Source organism: Neophocaena asiaeorientalis, unplaced genomic scaffold (genome assembly GCF_003031525.2).
Source record: "Neophocaena asiaeorientalis asiaeorientalis breed wild unplaced genomic scaffold, Neophocaena_asiaeorientalis_V1.1 scaffold191, whole genome shotgun sequence".
In the NCBI taxonomy this organism is placed as follows: Eukaryota; Metazoa; Chordata; class Mammalia; order Artiodactyla; family Phocoenidae; genus Neophocaena; species Neophocaena asiaeorientalis.
Window position 1 is genome coordinate 78,093 of NW_020175105.1, and position 13,630 is coordinate 91,722.

General features: G+C 46.8%; 1 protein-coding gene across 3 annotated transcripts in view; it reads left to right on the plus strand.

The window, feature by feature from the left end:
• Positions 1–237: 237 nt before the first annotated feature.
• UPP1 (uridine phosphorylase 1) overlaps positions 238–13,630 on the plus strand; it is a 20,940-nt gene continuing 7,547 nt past the window's right edge. Inside the window, exons 1-2 of one of the 3 annotated variants that reach the window (XM_024764368.1) lie at positions 238–1,994; positions 4,918–4,981. In XM_024764368.1, coding sequence (XP_024620136.1) covers positions 4,938–4,981 — 44 coding nt within the window. In that variant the 5' untranslated portion in view covers positions 238–1,994; positions 4,918–4,937. Of the gene's footprint in view, positions 1,995–2,853; positions 4,982–5,009; positions 5,118–13,630 lie in introns of those variants that run through there. The other 2 variants (XM_024764373.1, XM_024764372.1) reach the window with 2 other exon arrangements.

Below are 13,630 nucleotides of genomic sequence, written 5' to 3' on the forward strand. Positions count from 1 at the left end.
TTCAGGAGGTAGTTGGAATTTGGGGCTGATATACCATCTTAAAAGGGGGCGGGGAGGGCTTCCCTGGTGGCGCAGTGGTTGAGAGTCCGCCTGCCGATGCAGGGGATGCGGGTTCGTGCCCCGGTCCGGGAGGATCCCACATGCCGCGGAGAGGCTGGGCCCGGGAGCCATGGCCGCTGAGCCTGCGCGTCCAGAGCCTGTGCCCCGCAACGGGAGAGGCCGCAGCAGTGAGAGGCCTGCGTACCGCAAAAAAAAAAAAAGAGAAAAAGTGGTGGGGAGAGGCACTTCTGGGAGAGGAAATGACAGAAGGGGGTGGGGCCAAAAGGGCACTTAGGGAAACACAGAGGACTTCTGAGAGACAAATGGTCCCTTAGAAAAAGAGATGAGATATAAGATAGGACAATATCTATTTGGGTGTTTTTCAGAGAAAAGAGTTTTTTTCCTAGGAGGGGTGGTGACATGTTTGGAAGTCTCTAGGTTCAGGCAGGTACGGGCTTTCGGGAACTCAAAGTCTTCGGCTCAGAATAGTTGTTATGTGACAGTGGCTTATTCTGGAGCCCTTTGTGTGGATCCAATATACAAACCTCTGACTGTCATTCCCTGCTTCCAGGTTTTCCGAGTCCCCCGGTCAGCCCCAGGACGGTGTCACGTTGTCGGTGGTGACACGCGGCTGTCTGGGCACCTGGCCCCTAACCAGCGCCCGAATCCCATCTCCCCATGCTGAGCTGGCTGAGCTGTTTCTTCTGCACCCTCCACATATCTCATGGGGCTTCACGTCTCCTTGTTGTAAATACCGTTAGTCCTGTCCTCTCTCTGCCACATCTTTTCCTGGCTATTCCTAGTCAGGGACCACTAAGAAACAACCCATTCCTCACGCTGAACTAGATAGACCTCCGGGCGCTGTTTGCACCTTTCCCTGGCTCTCCGTCAGCCGACCTGCACTGGAGCTCATGGTCACTCATGTTTGCGGCAGTGGACTTCAGCTTCTCAGAGCCCTGGGTCTTTCTCATCTCCCTTCAGATCATACACACCACAGCGGGTGCGGGTTCTAACCTGAATAGGTACACCTTGAGGAGCCAGGACAGCTACCTGTTGGGAATTTTACACATTGGATGACTAATGTGTGCAATGCTTAGCACTTTCTGCTCTCTTACAGATAATACTTAATTAGAAAGGCATTAAGTTACTGAAAAGGTGAGCTAAAAGTAGCAGGCAAGTGCCCGAATCCCCCCTGATGTTGCAGTTCCACCCACAGCCATAGGGGCTGAGGCGGGGCAGACAGACCAACCACCCTGAGTCTTTCCTGGTTGGACAGCGCTGCGACGCTAATTCAGTGATGGGGTTTGGCAAGCTGGATTTTCTCGGCCACAGAGGAAACGAAGTGTATGCTCCACGGGTTTCGTCCTGGGATGATGTCCAGGCTGGAAGTCCGCTGTACGATGTCAAGCGTGTGTCCTTAGGAAAGGCACATACATATTATCTGTTGGAGGAAACAGGTCCAGGAGCATGATAACATTAATTCAGTAAAACAATTGAAAAAGCGGTTGTCAGAAACATTCCCTAAATTCTCTGAATGAGCTCACCTGTGAATGGCCTCGCCTAGTTAGCACTGCACAAGGGCGGTGCTGGACAGTGCCCGCCCTGGGCCTCTGCGTGCAGAGCAGACGGTGGGGCATCCCCCCACGAGTGTTTGTCTAGGCCTTAAGCTGTGACCCGGAGTTGAACAGACTGCAGTGGACCCTGGGGGACTCCTCCTCTCCGTGTTAAACCCCCAGTGGACCAAACTTTGGCCTCGTTGGTAAAGGGACTGCAGCATCCCCTGGGCCTGTTTCCTGATTCCTTTGACTGTTGGAAAAAATAATGCAGCTTGCTGACTGAAAAAAAAAAAAAAAGCACAACCTAACATTTGGGAAGTATGTTTTATGCGGTGGCCTCACTGAGGACTAGCCCAGCACACAGCCTCTCAGAGAGCTCCGAGGGACTGCTCCGAAGAGGTAAGGGGGGAGCCAGGATATAGAGGGAGTTTTGCTGAAAAACAAACAAACATGTAATTAAAAGATTACTGCTAATCAGAAAAGCAGGCATCTCAATGATTTCAGTGCTATTCTGTGTATGGGAAGATGCAAGAGTCGGGGCTCATGGAAATCATTCCTTTGATGTGCATCTTCACTACCTAGGGCCAGTGTCCTTCTTTTCTCCATCCTGAGTCCCCTCGGGGTGCACCATGGGGGCTGCTGCAGTGGCTGATGGAGGTAACATTCCCCGTTTACAGGAATGACTGGTGCCATTCGTTTGCCTACAAGTTTATGCACTTTTTTTTTTAACTTGAAAATTTCTTCTGAGATTCCACCATCGCCCTGTGCCCCTGCGTGGTTATCACTCCCTTCTTAATCATCACCAGGGTCTCCTTTCACAGCAGTGGGGCCCGCTCCCCTCGCTAGTGGCCTCTGGAATAAGGGGGAGTCTGGGTGAGCAACCAGCCTGCCAGTGAGAGTAGAGTGGCTCTTGGGCTCCCCCTCCTGCTCTAACTGGTCTCAGGGCAAGTAAATTGAGAGGTTCACCTCCTCCCCACCTTTGACCTTTTTCAGTGGGCGGGGTGGGAAAAACCCTCCCAGAGTGAAATGTGGCTCTGGTGACTATACCGGGACTCCCAGGCCAACCTGCCTGTGTGCTCGCCCCACCTATAAGTGTCTTAAGATATTTAGTGGGGAAAGTTCCAATTAGGACATTGCAAAAGTCTGCGATTTCCTCTGCACAGAGTTGGTTCAGTAAAGCCTTGCTGTCCCCAGGATGAGGCTCAGGCCCAAGGAGGAGTTACTTTGGGGGTGGGGGTTGGGCGGGGTCGCAGCCTGGAGGGGAACAATCACCTGGCACTGAGAGTACCAGGGGAAGCAGACCCCGAGCAGACTCGGGAAGGAGCCCAGGTCTGGGGCAGCAGAGGGCAAGGCCGAGGCAGGGAAAACGGTTCTCTGGTTCAGGGGCAGGAGAAGCCACCCGGCCTAGAGAGCCACACTTTCTCTGCAAGGCCAGACAGGATGTCTTCTCTGTGGCTGAGCTTCCTTTCCTGGAAAATAGGGGTTGGGGACCTTCTGGGGTGCACTGTGCACCTCTGATTCAGCCTCTGCCCCGTGGGAAGGTGCCTCTAACTCTTCTTCTTTCTGAGCTCCCCACCCCCTACCCACAGAGGAAGAGCCAGCAGCCAGGAGGGGATGGATTGCAGGAGGAGGTGACCCCAAGCCCTACTTCATCTCTCAGTGGACGAGGGAGAGCCGATAATGAGGACTGTGGGCTGGCCTCGCCAGAAGGCACGTCTGCACTTACTGCAGACAGTGAGGTGGATCCCAGAGGGATAGCAGCGGCTGACTGCAGGGCGGAGGTGCCCAGGGTTGCATTTCCTGGAAGCCAGACTTCTTCAGAAGCTGGGCTGTCTGCATCAGTCTGTCTGATGGATGCTGTAAAGGCAAATTATGATTTGATCAGATTCTGATCACCAAGTACAATTCTACTTTGTTTTCCCCACACCGTCAAGCAATTCTCCACACCAGCTCCTACACCAGGGGGTCCTACAATCCAACTCAATTCTGACACTGTCTACCTGGGGACAGTGTCAGACCCCAAAGGCTAAGGGCTCAGTCCCATAGGACTGCCCGCCTTCCCCCGCAGCCGCCCCCCATCACAAGTCCAGGTTATCACCCGTGCTTCTGACCCACTGGCTACAGAGAGGAGGTTCCCATAACCCCCCTCCTTGGGTTCAATCAATTTGCAGTTGACTCACAGGCTGACATTTCCTCAGAAGTGTCCTGTAAACGCTAAGGGAGCATGAAGGCTAGGTGAAGAGAGACAAGGCAGCACTGCAGGAAAATCTGTGCTCCAGACCCAACTAGGACAATACGCTTTGGTTTTCAGAATTTGCCAAAAATGGTCAGTATCTGAGTGTAACGGTGGCCGTCAACCCTTTTTTCCAAAAAGCGGGCTTTGGGTTTTAGCTTTGTGAGGCTGGTTTTCTGGTAAGTGGCTGGTGAGGTAGCAGGTTGAGAACCTGACCTGGGGATGGGGGAGGTAGCTCCACCATAGACCACTCACCGAGTTCACCCAGCAGGTGCTCGGGCTCAGCTCCGCAGGCACTGGTGTCGGGTCAGCGCTCTGGTGGCTGAGCCCCAGTAAGAACTGCAGTTGTGTCTCATGGTTTTCCCTTCCTCTGGTTCTGGAATGGGACCAGGGCAGGGATAGATCCCTACCTGCCCCAGGTCTTTCCCTTCCCTTCATGGCAGGCCCTCAAGAGCTGGTGCCTTTGCCGGGCCCCTCTCTGCCCCCTGAGCTGTCCTTGAGGCCTGCTGGAGGAGAGTTAAAATTCTGGAAGCGTGAGGCACCCAGGTGTGGTCTGTTGGGTCAAGGCAGTCTTGTCTGAGGGACCAGGAACTGAAGAAGGGTTTTCTACCAGAGTAGGAGATGCCAACCCAGGCACGCTTTGGGCACATTTCCGCCAGCTCCTCTCTGAAATTAGCAACCCTCCAGGTCTTATGTATGTACGTGTATGTGATGTGAATTTGTCGAGTTCCTCTTGATGGCACTGACCTTCCACAGGTTAGTGTGGCCTTGCTGACGGTCCAAGTGACCTTGGTTCCTATTGGGGGGATCCACTAGTGTTCAACTAATTAAACGAGGAGCCCATTGGACTGAGGTGTCTCTAATGCCGAGGCAGCCTGTGTCAGCACACTGAAATCTAAGCTGTAAATGCCTCCAGGCTACAAAATCAAAGTGCTATGAACAACCAATCATCACACAGGCCCCCTGGGCCTCACGCTCTGCCGCTCCCCTGCTCCCTTGTCAACCACTGACTCCAATCGAAGTGCGCTCAAATAAGCTCATAAAATGTTGACTATTACTTCTAACAGACTCTGCGCTGTTTTCTCCTAGGGTCCTGCCTCAGCTGAGGGATGGCCTCGCCAGGGGCTGAAACAAAGAAACCTGGAAATCACAAGTAAGGCTCTGACCTGCACGCTGCGGGGCTCAGGCTCGCTGTGATGACTTTGAGCCATACAGTGTTCTAAGAGCTGACACACGTGGACACCTTGGTTCTCATGTCAGAGCCTGAAGCCTGGAGGACTGACCACTCGGTGGGCATACAGCTGAGCTGGCTGAAGACCCCTGGCACCTGGTGCCAGGGCCGCTGCTCGTAGCCTTGGGATGTTTGTTTCCCAAGGACGTCTAGGCACTTGCTTGGGGTGCCCAGACCTGTGTCCAGTGGGGTTTCTTTACATCTGGACACTCTTCTGAGTCACAGTCCCTGCTTCTTTCCCAGCTCTCTCTTGGTTCTGACCTTTCAATGCTTTCCTTATTTCTTTGCAGTTTTTCATTATTCCACTATGTGATTCACATGGCCACTCTTTTATGTATATTTGTGCATTGCTGGTGTTGATGAAAAAAAATTACTCAGTAGTTGATCTAAGAAAGAAATGGAAAATTTTATTTGAGCCAATCTGAGGATTATAACCCAGGAGACAGTTTTTCAGAAAGCTCTGAGCATTGCTTCACCCATAAGAGGTCAAAGCACGGTTATATAAGCTTTTGAGACAAAGGGTAATAATACCAAATGATGTGTTACTGACAGTTTACACAATCCAGATCTACATGTACAGAGTAGTGGGCATGGGTCATCATGGCCCCTCACAAGATTAAGAAGGAAGGTTATCTCTTAAGGAGTTGTGACCCTTGATGAGATTAAAAAGGAATGCTGTCTCCTAAGGAGGTCTGGCTAGTACAGATGCACAACCCACACTAAAGGGAAGGGAGGAGATCCAAATGGACAAAGGAAATGTTATGTTTAAATTTTTCTCATTTAAAATTTTAAAATATGAACTTTTTCATCAATTTTCCCATTCTGATCATTAATCTTTTGATAGAAAGCCTCAGGTGATCGAATATTTGTTCCTTTGATGCCAGGGTGGTTGCTTACCTGCCCTGGGTTCATCATGTCCCTTGATGTCCAGACCTAAGAGCCTGCTCCTTTCTTTCCTTTTAGGGGGTTATATTAGTAAGATGTCTGGCAAGGACTGTCAGTTCCAAGTTGTCCAGTAGAAGTTATGCCAATTTAACCTTGCATGTACCTTGTGCTTGTTCATTAATTTATAGTGAGCGATAGATGTGATCAAAATTGACGGTAAAATTAATGTCATTAGTAAGGGTTTAAGCGAAGATCCTCCTAAACCAAAGCATTTTCCTAGTATTTTTACTAAATTTGGAAGATGATCATTCAGAACAGAAATTTGATCCTTCATATGTCATAAGACGAGTTAACAAATATCTCGGCCAAATGGTCACACCACTGGAAAACTGATAGGAACCCAGAGTCCTCATATTAAAGGCAGATTGGCAGGGGTTGTTTTCAAGGATACCTGCAGGTGAACTTAAGCCCAAGGGAAAGCAACTATGCATCTTCCTAACCAACCCAGGGAAAGCCAAGGCCATAAACTTTTCTGTAGGTCTACTGAGTCCTGTTAAGAGCTACCCAATATTTAACATCTAGTGAAAAGGAGTATTTATGGCCAAGTTCAGAACAGGTGTCATTAAATTGGCCAGGTAGGATGGTCTCACTTAGTGATATTGGTGATAATGTTAGCTCGAATGGTGTTGATATAGTGTTGGTCTCAGTGGAAGTCTAAGAAGGCCTGATATGGTCCCTTCCAAGGTGGCTGTAAAGAGTCCTTTATCTGATATCTTTTCCCGTATGCATAATCCCCTGGTTGCAGGTCATGGCACATGTGATCTTCATCTGAAGATAGATGACTGAGATAAGTTTCAGAAACAAACTCTACAGTAATGTAACATAGCAACAAGGAATCATCTGAGAAGTGAGTCTGAGGCAGTAAATACAGACCTCAGTTAACAACTATCAGGTAATTAATTTTATTACCTGATAAAGCTACTGGGAACCCAGGAGTTCCCAATTTCTGGAGAGATCAGGTAGAAAGAAAAGATAAATGTCTCGATTCCACTTACATGGGAGTAATTTACCCAAATTGCTGTAAGTCATAATTAGCTTGACGGGAAGAGTTTCCTTATATCTGGAAAACAGATTCAAAAACCACCAATCAGGGAATTAATTCCCCGGTGGTCCAGTGGTTAGGACTCTGTGCTTTCACTGCAGGGGGCACGGGTTCAGTCCCTGATTGGGGAACTAAGATCCTACAAGCTGCACAGCGTGGCAAAAAAAGACAACAAAACAAAACCCAGAAAACAAAACCACCAACCAGGGATTGAACCCAGATCCCCACAGTGAAAGCACCTAGTGCTAACCACTGGACCACCAGGGAATTCCCCAAAAGTCCTTTCTATGAATCTTTTGAAGATGAAGCAGTCTGTAAATGACAAAAGACTTAAAAAAGCAAGGTTAAAGATCTGATTACAATGCAATTGTCAAAGAAACTTGGTTATTACTTTGTCATACAACATTTTAAGACAAGAACTAGAATTATGACTATAAACATTTACCAGGACGTACCAGGTTCTTAGGAGCTCCATATAATTTCTAGAATATGTATATTAATAATATTTACCCATCCAATATAACCTAAGAAGGTTTATCACCACTCATTTGACAATGCTTCCCATGTAATTTAACATACCAAATAAGCCTAATTAGTTTAATATTCCTCTCTCTGAGATGCTTCAGGGGTCCTCTCTGAAGAACCCCAAAGTTAGCTAGAGGTCAAAAGAACTTCAGGGAGAATTTGATATTTGGGAGTTTGTCAAAATATCACAAAAGGTTTAAAACACTTGGTCAAATAGGATATAGGTCACTGAGGAACAATACTTAATCCACTTAACCAAAGTGACAATAAAATATTTCACAGGCAAACACAGCTCACTCAGAAGGCTCACTTAAAAGGCAAAGAGGGCTTCCCTGGTGGCGCAGTGGTTGAGAGTCCACCTGCCGATGCTGGGGACGCGGGTACGTGCCCCGGTCCGGGAAGATCCCACGTGCCGCGGAGCCTGTGCGTCCGGAGCCAGTGCTCCGCAACTGGAGAGACCACAACAGTGAGAGGCCCGCGTACAGCAAAAAAAAAAAAAAGGCAAAGAAACGTACATAATCCATTACTAAAAGCAACTCAATGTTCCAAGAAAACTTTATTCTCTTAACAGAGAGAAAACCAAACTCCAGTCTTGCATCAGCTACTCTTAATAACAAATGTATTTAATTCAATTCAATGCAATCCTAGCCTCACCACACACAGAACTCTTTTCTCAGTGTTCCCTTTTCCACACACCTTCCATAATGTCCTGTCTTTTGTCCCTTATTGATTATGCAGAAAAAAACAGCTCTAGGACAGAATTAATTTCTTTCCCTTGAACAAAATGATTTCCATTCCTCATACCTTCTTTGGCTGAAAACATGTCTCCTACTTTCCTTGCATACTGAAATGTTTCCCTTATTTTAGTGGCTTTAGTTACATATATATTATAATTCTTAACCTTAAAACCTAGTATCCAGCAGAAACTAACAAATAGGTAATTATGAACTGTCTTCCCAAACATTAGCATCCCACACGTTAGCAAACGTATACATACTATTTACCATTTCTAGAAAACACATGTTTTTTTTGTCTAACAGAAAATGTCTTAGTGTGGCACCAAATGTATTTTTATTAATAGTCCTAAATATCTTTAGTTTCTCTGTAAAAGGAAGCTTATGTTCAGTAATTAATGTTTCAGTATCTTATTTGGAAATAAATTCTGGATAGTCATTGAATTCCCATCATTTAACTTAATCTAACAAAACTCTAAGGTTTCAAGTTATCTAAATCTGGAGAGACTATTTTTAAGCAGACATTCCTAAAACATAATTATTCCTTTAGAGTTTACACCAAAACTCTCACCATTTCCATTTAATTCACTTAAAAGTTTAGCATACCAAGTCATTTTTCTTGCTGACAAATTTTGTAACAGGAATAATAAGATCTTATGTGATTTCTAGTGAACCTGGGTACAGTAAGAGTATTATACTTAATGTTGGTGACTGTAAAGACATGTCTGTATTAATTAAACCATTTGCTTTCATTAAAATTAATTTTAATGAAATTAAAATTAATCCTAGCTCACACGATTCTGAAATTCTTTCGAGATAGTTTCTTTTATATTTCTAGGTATGTATATAAGTAGCAGCTAACTTCCTTTAAGCCAATTAAATAGAGCTCTTATACAAATTAATTTTGGCAGTACTACACATCGACAATACGGTTAGACACATACAGACACACAGACAGAGACCCCATGGTTCCCAAAGTTCCGCAATTTCAGCCCTGAGTCAGGAACAATAATAGAAATCCCTTCAGTTACAAAAGAAGTTGGATTCAGATTGGGTTTCTGGCAGATGCAACAGGGTTGCCTGTCTAGAGGGCCAAACCCTTTTTACTAATATTTATGAAGAAGACACTTAAGATTTGCGTGTCCTTGACAAGTCAAGTTCCAAATTACCTATCCCCCTTTTGTTTTTTTCTCTGGATAAGAGTTGCTTTCCTGAAATCTGCATTTTAAAAAGATTACGAATCTTTCTGGAGGTGATCAGGTAGAATATTTGCATCTCAAAGGCATAGAGGGAGAAAGGCAAGTTCCTCCTAGGAGGACTTTGTTCCCTTAAGGCCAGGATTATTTTTTTTCTTCTTCAATGCCTACTAGCCTCTGAAGATAAATAGGGGAGGATTTTGGAGTGGTGAAAGGATTGATAAGCTTTGAGATGTTTCTGAAGGCACACCTCAGGTCCTGTAAAGACTAGATTTGTAAAACAAGGGCAGCTGTTTTTCATGCCTCAAAGAATTGGGTGGCCTTCTCAGTGTATCAGAGGACTGACATGCCCGTTCATGTATGTTGGAATGTTTGACTTTCCCTCACTTAGCTTAGGGGAGAAACCCCCCACCCCACCCGCCAAAAAATTTTCTCTCAAGCTCTGAGTATCAGCTCTGGTCAGTTTCGTCAGACCACAGACCAGTGCCCTCCCATCTTGGTAATCCGTTCACAAAAAATTTGAGGATCCTCCCTGGCTTTAAGAAATTCTTTAACTATGGCCTTCAGTTCCAACTTTTTGAGACAAAGGGTTGTATGTCAAATGATGTGTTGCTGACGGTGAACACAATCCAGATCTACAGGTACAAAGTGAGTAGTGGGTCATGGGTCGTCATGGCCCCTCACGGGATGAAGAAGGAAGGTCATCTCCCAAGGAGGTCTGGTTAATGCAGATTCACAATCGACAGTAAAGTGTGTGTGGGGGTGGGGGGTGGCGGAAACAGGCAGAGAACAATTTTATATTTAAAAGGTTCTCATATTGCCCTAAAACACAAATTTTTGTCATCACTGGAGAAGCAAGAATTTTATGTCTTAATCCCAATTCCTACATGGACTTGAAATCCACTACTTTTCCCAGTTTCCTCCCCAACCACCTCTGCTGGGGTTCCCTGGGAGACCCCATCCTGGGCAGTGGCCTCTTCTGGTTCTGGTGGCCTCTCGCCTTGATGATGTCCAGGGCCGTATGCTGCCCTCTGGGGACCCAGCTTAGGGCTCCTTGGTTCTCTTCTGGGAGGTCCCTCAGGAACTGTTCTGGATACTTGCACGTGTGGGTCACCTAATTTCACATGGACACCTGTCCCCCCCTTTCCTTCCCCATGGGTTCTGAGGTCCATTTTCAAGTTTTGGAGCTGCCCTGAGAAGAGTACTTGCAGAGAGAATTTTTAATTGAACTAGTAGGATCGCTGGTGCTTTTTTTTTAAAATAAATTCATTTTTGGCTGTGTTGGGTCTTTGTTGCTGCGCGCATGCTTTTTCTAGTTGCAGCGAGCGGGGGCTACTCTTCGTTGCGGTGCGCGGGCTTCTCATTGCGGTGGCTCCTCTGGTTGCTGAGCACGGGCTCTAGGTGCGCAGGCTTCAGTAGTTGTGGCTCGTGGGCTCTAGAGCGCAGGCTCAGTAGTTGTGGCTCACGGGCTTAGTTGCTCCGCGGCATGTGAAGGTGCCCTGGATGTGACTCCACTGAGCAGTGACCCCTCCCCGTTGGTTAGTCATTATCTTCCCCTCCCTCCGTCGTTTTATGGTCAATACCAGCTTGTATGGTCCACCCTCCAGAGGCCAGCGTGTCCTGTGAGGAGCCCTGAAGTCCAGCTCATGAGCACAGCCTCTTATTAAAGGTGTGACCCTGAGCCTTTACGACGGGGACTGGTAGAACCTAGCCTCTGTGGCAGTTGCGGTGTCGAATGACTTATACGCACCACCACTAATGACGTGGTCTCCACCGCTTCCAGCCTGCTGATCTCTGCATCCCTTCGGCCTGGCACAGGGCCTGATGCGTGCTTGTGTGAGGTTCGGCTGAGGGTCCCCCTCCTCCCTGCCCCAGAGCCCCTTCCTCGTTCTCTGCCAGTCCCTTGAGCATACAGCGCAAGATGTCTGGGCCAGTTCGTCTAATGGTCAGTCGTGTTTTCCCTTCCCTGCTGATAAACTCCTGGAATCAGAAGCCAAGTTTCATTCATTTTGCATCTCACCCAATTCTTTTACAGAGTAGGTGCTCAATGAATATTTGTTAAACGAATAAAGTGACAGAGTAAAGCAGGATAAAGTCACTTGACATCGTGTGTAGACTAGGAAAATAGTTTTCCAAGTAATATGTCTGTGACTTGTTATTTTAAAATCCTTTAAAAAGTGGAGTTTAATCTATAAAAAATTGAATCACTATGTTATAGACCTAAAACTAATACAATACTGTAAGTTATCTATACCTCAGTAACAAAACTACTTGTTCTATTCACTGTTACGCGTCCAATTTACATATTTTTAAATCCTTGTTGGTCTTCACAGTTACGCCATATTTCCTTCTCCTCTTCCTGGAATGAAAGAGGAAAGAAACGTTTTCTATTTTGAAATACGACACAAAGTTGTTTTATCTCATTCTGTTTCGTCAGTTCCAATGCTCGGCCGTTAGCCCTCCTTCTCTTTGTACTCTTTCTTCATAACATCCTGAAGGAGAACAAGTACCGTAATTACAGTAAAATAGTTGTCTTTAAAGGAGCTTCAGATGCTCTGGCTGTGTTATGACTTAGAATTTCAGCTTGGTCTGGAGATCAAGAAGGCATTCTGGGAAAGCTTGGGGTTTGTCCGAACTGGATTTGGTCCCTTGAAAAGAGACCTCCCTGCCCCAGGAGAGTAAGCCTGGTCAGGACTGGTCGGGGTCCAGTGCAGACTCTGGCTTGGGCAGGTTGCTTGCCCCTCCTAAGGGAGACTCTCGCATCCCTGCCCCGGTGCCAATAGCACAGTCTGCTAGTGGTCCTGCTGCCAGTTTAGTGATGAGCTCAGGGTGTTGGCCAGTCCACCAGCACCCTCCCCTTTAGAAAAAGATCTGTCTCTCTTCAGTATTTTGTTCGCATCTTTTCTACATCAGCCTTTTGAGACTGTTTGCCTGTGAGTTAACTTGGATGCCATTCTAGGGAAATCGGAGGGAAATGTGAGAAGCACGAAAGTAGGAAGCGAGGAGATGCAGGAGAGAGAGAAGCAGGTGCCCTCGGTCTGGAGCCTGGGCATCTACGGTTGACGACCGGTGGACTCCAGAGAGAATAGGTGTTTACAAATCACAGGCTGTTGAGAACTTCTCTTCCTGTATGGTTTTTTTCTCACAGAGTTAGATTGAGAAGGAAATGTGATCCGTGGGTTCGGGGTGGAAAGTGTGACTCTGAAGGAAGAAACAGAAAGTCTTGATTGCTGGGGACCCATGGCTGCTTCAGCACACCTGTGAGTGGAGTCAGGAAGGCACAGCTGTGGAAGGAGGCGTGTCTAAGGCTGGAGATGCAATCTAGACCTGGGCATCGTGTTTGTAAATAAAGTTGTACTGGAACACATCCACACTCATTTGCATGTTGTCTGTGGTCACTTTCATGGGCGAACAGCAGGGCTGAGAAGTGGCAACAGAGCCCCTATGAACTGCAAGGAAAAAATATTTGCTATCTGGCCTTTTATGGGAAACGTTTGCTAACCCCTACTGCAGGCCAGCAGCGTGCTGTGCAAGAGAACTATAATGTGAGCCACACAAGGTTTTGAGCAGCCGCGCCGAGAAAAACCAAAATGAAAAGATGTCTTGTCTCTTTACTCCCTTGGGACATTGTACCGGCGAAGTGCTGGCTAGTGAAACAAAACGAAAAAGAAAGGCCTCAGATTGGAAAGGCTATCTCTGGGTGGGAGAATTAGAGGCTATTTTTTTTCTTCTCATCCATCCATATTTCCTGTGATAAATGTATTATTTTTATTCATTTATATATTTATTTTTTTTTTTGCGGTACGCGGGCCTCTCACTGTTGTGGCCTCTCCCGTTGTGGAGCACAGGCTCCGGACGCGCAGGCTCAGTGGCCATGGCTCATGGGCCCAGCTGCTCTGTGGCGTATGGGATCCTCCCGGACCGGGGCATGAACCCGTGTACCCTGCATCGGCAGGCGGACTCCCAACCACTGCGCCACCAGGGAAGCCCTACTTTTCAATTGAAGCCAAGTTTATATGTTGAATGAACCTGGGTTGGGTAGCAACTGGCTACATGCTTTATATGGGATGATTTGGCGTTTTGATCTTTGTACTTTTTTTTTTTTTTTTTTTTTTTTTTTTTTTTTTTT